At 39.2% G+C, this 6,074-nt stretch overlaps 1 protein-coding gene across 5 annotated transcripts in view; it reads left to right on the forward strand.

The window, feature by feature from the left end:
• LOC110497503 (microsomal triglyceride transfer protein) overlaps positions 1–1,406 on the forward strand; it is a 37,167-nt gene extending 35,761 nt beyond the window's left edge. For all 5 annotated transcript variants that reach the window (XM_036954457.1, XM_036954459.1, XM_021573635.2 and 2 more), the window contains one exon: positions 58–1,406. In XM_036954457.1, the coding sequence (XP_036810352.1) occupies positions 58–205 (148 nt within the window). In that variant the 3' untranslated portion in view covers positions 206–1,406. The remainder of the gene's footprint in view (positions 1–57) is intronic.
• Positions 1,407–6,074: the final 4,668 nt, after the last annotated feature.

Raw genomic sequence — 6,074 nt, forward strand, 5'->3', positions numbered from 1 at the left:
CCACCTGTACAGTCTCTGATTACATAGCTCATGAATTGACATTGTCCATTATTGCAGTGAGTCCCTAACAAAATACGAGAGCCTGCCATCAGGGAAGAGCTACGTGTCGCGCAGGGGCCACAAGCAGCTGTTGCCTGGCTCGGAGTTCCCTCTCCACCAGGAGAACTCCAACATGTGCAAGAGGGTGTTTGACTCAGACTGGTAGTCTTCTGCGTGTTTATCCATCGGTAAGAAGATGGAAGATATTTTGCAGAGTGTAGAGAGTTATGGCCCAACAATCCTATTTTGTTATTACGTCATAGTGTAAACAGTGTGTTGTATGAGGTGGATAAATGGATGCTAGCTAGCTAAGATATGAACTTTTGTAAAATGGCAAAAGTGAACTGTCTTGTGCCTTTTTTTTGTTGATCTGATTGGAAATTGCATGCATGTATTTAATCGCTTACATCAGAGTTCTGTTTACTGCAAAATCGCTAACTAGCGGCTAACTTGCTAGCTGTTTACTACTATTTATCTCCCTTTCGATCTCCACAATGCATTATTTACAGTGTGACAATAGTGTAATAGGGTTATTCTTCCAATGAGTCCTACTTGACATTCTAGCTGAAGAGTTATTTATTATTATTATTATTTTTTAAATGTTAAAGCTTTCCAGGAACACCTACTGTATCACACCACATGCATGTTTACATTCTTAATTCAACGTTTTATTTCAAATCAGGAATTTCTGTGGTGCCTTTTTATGAATTTGTTTGCATATCTATTTATATGGGTATATGAGTGTCATATACTCAATATAGCTAAGTGATACAACACAATATTCACCTATGTAAATATGGTACATATCATTGGGTGAGCTGATGCTATGGTTGAATTTACTGGCATTTACATAAATGCTCACATTACACAGTTTCTAGATTGTTTGTTTAATTGAAGACATGGATGTGGTTTCCAAGACTGCAAAGATTGAATTACAGTTAAGTCATTGCGTAACTATATACAATTATGTTTGCGGTACTTGATTCACTCTGTAGCTAGCTTGAAGGAGCTGTTACATGAGACCAGATAACGCAGGGTTAATTTATTGAATTCATTTCTATGATTTTAACTTCTGGATGTTAAACATGTATATCAATAGGAAAGTGTCTGATTAATTTATTTACACATTTGTAATTGATCCTATTTAGATAATTGTGTCCCATATGAAATGTGACTTGATATTATAATTATTACATTAAGCCTTTGATATATTTTTTTGTACCATAGTTTGAGATCAGTTTGTTAGGGTTTGTACTTGACCAACAACAAAGAGTGTACTGGAACCACTATGCTCCATTGCAGTGCTTTTCTGGCATTACACTAGTGTGCATGTGTAAGATTATTTTCAATAAAGCTATGAAATACAATTTCCATTCTGGTTGTCTTTTGACCTTTCCCACTAACATTACTGACCTGTACATGGCCATTCTGCCTACTTGGTTAAGCGATCAGAACACTGGTTTACCTGAAATTTCTTTAACTGATGATGATAATAATAATAGATTTCTTGTGTGGCTTGTTCAGTTTGACCATTTTAACGCATGTCAATCATAGTAGAAAGGTATGGGAAGAAGTACAGTACATATAAGGGATATTTACAGATAGTGCCTTCAGAAAATATTCATACCCCTAGATTTATTCCACATTTTGTTGTGTTACAGCCTGAATTAAGAATAGATTAAATAATTTGTTACCTCAACCATCTACAGACAATACCCCATAATGACAAAGTGAAAACATGTTTACATTTTTATTTGCAAATGTATTGAACATTAAATACAGGATTATTGATGTATGTATTCATGCCCCTTTGTTATAACACTTCAAATTGAGCTCAGGTGCATCCAATTTCCTTTGATCATCCTTGATATGACTCCACAACTTAATTGGAGCCCACCTTTGGCCAATTCAGTTGTTTGGACATTATTTAGAAAGAAACACATCTGTCTATAACAATTGACAGTGCATGTCAGAGCAGAAACCGTACCATGAAGTCCAAGGAACTGTCTGTAGATCTGCAAGATGATATAATTGTGATGAGGCACATAGCTGGGGTAGAAAACCATTTCTAGAGGTTCCAAAAGCACAGTGGTCTCCGTCATTGGAAAATTGAAAAAGTATGGAACTACCCAGACTCTGCCTTGAGCTGGCCGTCCGACCAAGCTGAGCAACCGGGCAAGAAGGACCTTAGTCAGGGAGGCAACCAAGAACCCTATGACCACTCTGACAGAACTACGGAGTTCCTTGGCTGAGATGGGAGAACCTGCCAGAAGGACAACAGTCTCTACAGCACTTCACCAATCTGGTCTTTATGGGAGAGTGGCCAGACGGAAGCCACTCCTGTGAAAAAGGAATATGACAACACACCTGGAGTTTGCAAAAAGGCAAGTGAAAGACTCCGAGCATAAGGCAAAAGATTCTGTGTTCCGATGAGACAAATTTTACTCTGAAGCCTGAATGCAAAGCACTATTTCTGGAGAAAACCAGGCACAGCTCATCGCCCATCTAACACCATCCCTAACGTGAAGCATGGTGGTGGCAGCATCATGCTATGGGGATGCTTTTCATTGGCAGAGATTGGTAAGGTTAGAGGGAACAATTAATGGAGCCAATGGAGGCAAATCCTTAATGAGAACCTGCTTCAGAGTGCAAAGGAAGATTTACATTCCAACAGGACAATGACCCCAAGCATATAGAAAAAGCATTGCTGGAATGGCTTCAGAACAAGAATGTGAAAGTCCTTGAGTGGCCCAGCCAGTGCCCAGACTTGATTCCCATTGGAAAGATTTTAAAATTGCTGTTCACCTCCGCTCCCCTTCTAACAGAACTTGAGAAATCTGCAAGGAAGAATGGGAGAAATTCAGGCTTTAACACAACAAAATGTGGAATAAGTTAAGAGGTATGAATACCTTCTGAAAGCAATGTATATTTACAGGATATGGTTACAAATATAGGGGAGAGCATTGATTCTGAATCCCAAATTGACCCCTAACCCCTAAACTGCATGCGGTCCTGTTGATCTGAGATATCAGCGTCATGGAAATCGCTTAATCTTGCCTTATGATTGGCTGTGTGGAAATGTTACCATATCCACCTATCCAATCCTCTCAGATCTACGGAGTGGCTAGGGATTAAGGGCCATGGGTTGATTTGGAATTCAGCATGACATGAGAGTGAGTAAGTGTGTGTGTGACGGATCACTGAGTGAGTCGTGCACCCATTTGCTGACCCGGGTGAGGCAATAAATCGTGTCTGGCCTTGTGTCGCAGTTGTGACATCAGAGCCCCCGGTTGGCATCCAAGCACAACAACTGGGGCTTAATGGAGATTCTTTAGGAAGTGCAGAGAGCAGCTGGGTGCAAAGGGCTGTCTGCCAGTCTCACTGCCTCCATGGCAACAATGTAAACACACCAGCAAACTGTCATGTTGAACTTAAGCCCGGGCCGGGTGAGGTTTCAGGGTCGTCAGAAAGCTAACCTTGCACCCTTCAGCAGACAACAAACATTTTTATGTGTCTCTCTGAAGAAAATCTATTTGCTCTTCTTGTTTTTTATTTAATTAATTTACCTTTATTTAACTAGGCAAGTCAGTTAAGAACAAATTCTTAATTTCAATGACGGCATAGGAACAGTGGGTTAACTGCCTTGTTCAGGGGCAGAACGACAGATTTTACCTTGTCAGCTCGGGGATTCAATCTTGCAACCTTTCGGTTACTAGTCCAACGCTCAAACCACTAGGCTACCTGCCGCCCCAGGGCAGGATACATTTTTTCTAGGAGCAGAAAGCTCATGTTGCTCATTCAGTGGAGCAGAAAGTTGCTGGAAAGGATTGTGGGGGGGGGGAAATCATATTACCAGCAACAGAAATTATACAAATTGACCAGAAAAACACTGGTTGGGACACCACTTTGTGTGTTTAAAGATAGCTGTGATTCCCAATGTTTTGATCACTGTCAATATGTTATGGAAGTAACTTAGCAAAGAAAATGGGCACAAGCAAGACAACCATGATGAGCAACATACGCAACGGACAATGTTAATTAGCTTGCAATTTGATTTATTCCAAACACTTGTAGGCTTTTGGGCCTGCAGTGCATTTTTTTCACCTCAGTCAACTTGTCATATTTCATCACTGTCACCTTGCAAGTGCAAACACGGCACTGCTTCATCTAACAAACAAACTCTGCATTGACCTCCCGGTCTCGTGCTCCTTCTTAGGCCGCCATTTTAAGTCCATAAAGCACAATATACAAAATGTCTCTTTTGTGTGACTGTCTTGCAGACTCCAAGGCTAATGTAGCCAATCAATCTTAATAGCACCATTCTTTCTCTCTCGTTCGTTCACGTACATTGCGCCCATCTCAACATTACTTCCCCATCCATCTTTCAACATCTTTCAAAAAGCAAGCATATATACTGAATGTTTCTTTCATTGGGCATCAGGGAACCCGAAAGCCGTTAGATTCATGGGCTTGGGGAGGGATATTGTGCTTAGGTGAAGTTGTAAACTGAGATTGCTTATTCAATTACTCATAATTTATGCTACAGTGTGACTGGGTAGCTCTTTACTAAATGATGTCATCACTTTGACTAAGCTTTATTAGTCCACATAATGATATCATACACTTAACATATATAATGTCAAATCATGACTCTTTATGTTAGTGACAAATTATAACTCAGTAAGTTCTGAAATTCTAACATCCGCTAAGTTGAGCTACTGACAGGTTGTCATTTTTCAGAATTGGAAATACAATGAACAGACTTAAAGGTAATGACATGTTAATGACACTGTTACACATATTTCTGTTGTAGTCAGCTAGACAAGAACATCTAACATTTCAAAATGAAATACACATATTTACACAGTGCCTCTTAACAGCCGGAATACAAAATGTATTCAATAAATAAAAAATTCTCACCCATCTACACACGATACCACATAATGACAAAGTGAAAACATGTTTTCGAAATGTTTGCTAACTTATTGAAAATTAAATACAGAAATGTCTCATTCACATAAGTATTCACACCCCTGAGTAAATACTTTGTAGAAACCCTTTTGGTGGCGATTACAGCTGTGAGTCTTTCTATTTAAGTCTCTAAGAGCTTTCCACATCTGGATTGTGCAACATTTTCCCATTATTCTTACAAAAATTATTCAAGCTCTGTCAAATTGGTTGTTAAGCATTGCTAGACAACCATTTTGAGGACTTTGCCATAGATTTTCAAGTAGATTTAAGTCAAAACGTAACTTGGCCACTCAGGAACATTCACTGTCTTCTTGGTAAGCAACTCCAGTGTAGATATGGCTTTATGTTTTAGGTTATTGTCCTGCTGAAAGGTGAATTCATCTGCCAGTGTCTGGTGGAAAGCAGATCGAACCTCTAGGATTTTGCCTGTGCTTAGCTCAGTTCCGTTTCTTTTTTATCCTAAAAAACTCCCCAGTCCTTAACAATTACAAGCATACCCATAACATGATGCAGCCACCACTATGCTTGAAAATATGGAAAGTGGTACTTAGTAATGTGTTGTATTGGATTTGCCCCAAACATAACACTTTGTATTCAGGACAAAAAGGGCATTGCTTTGCCACATTTTTTGCAGTATTACTTTAGTGCCTTGTTGGAAAAGTTGTATTTTGTACTGGCTTCCTTCTTTTCACTCTTGTCAATTAGGTTAGTATTGTGGAGTAACTACAATGTTGTTTATCTGTCCTCAGTTTTCTCCTATCACAGCCATTAAACTCTGTAACTGTTTTAAAGTCACCATTGGCCTAATGGTGAAATCAACATAGTTACGAAGGAAGGACGCCTGTATCTTTGTAGTGACTTAGTGTATTGATACACCATCCAAAGTGTAATTAATAACTTCACCATGCTCAAAGGGATATTCAATGTCTGCTTTTTTTTTTTTTACCCATCTACCAATAGGTGCCCTTCTTTGAGAGGCATTGAAAAAAACTCCATGGTCTGTGTTTGAAATTCACTGCTCGATTGAGGGACCTTAAAGATAATTGTATGTGTGGGGTACAGAG

The sequence above is a fragment of the Oncorhynchus mykiss genome, chromosome 19 (assembly GCF_013265735.2).
Source record: "Oncorhynchus mykiss isolate Arlee chromosome 19, USDA_OmykA_1.1, whole genome shotgun sequence".
NCBI classification, from domain to species: Eukaryota; Metazoa; Chordata; class Actinopteri; order Salmoniformes; family Salmonidae; genus Oncorhynchus; species Oncorhynchus mykiss.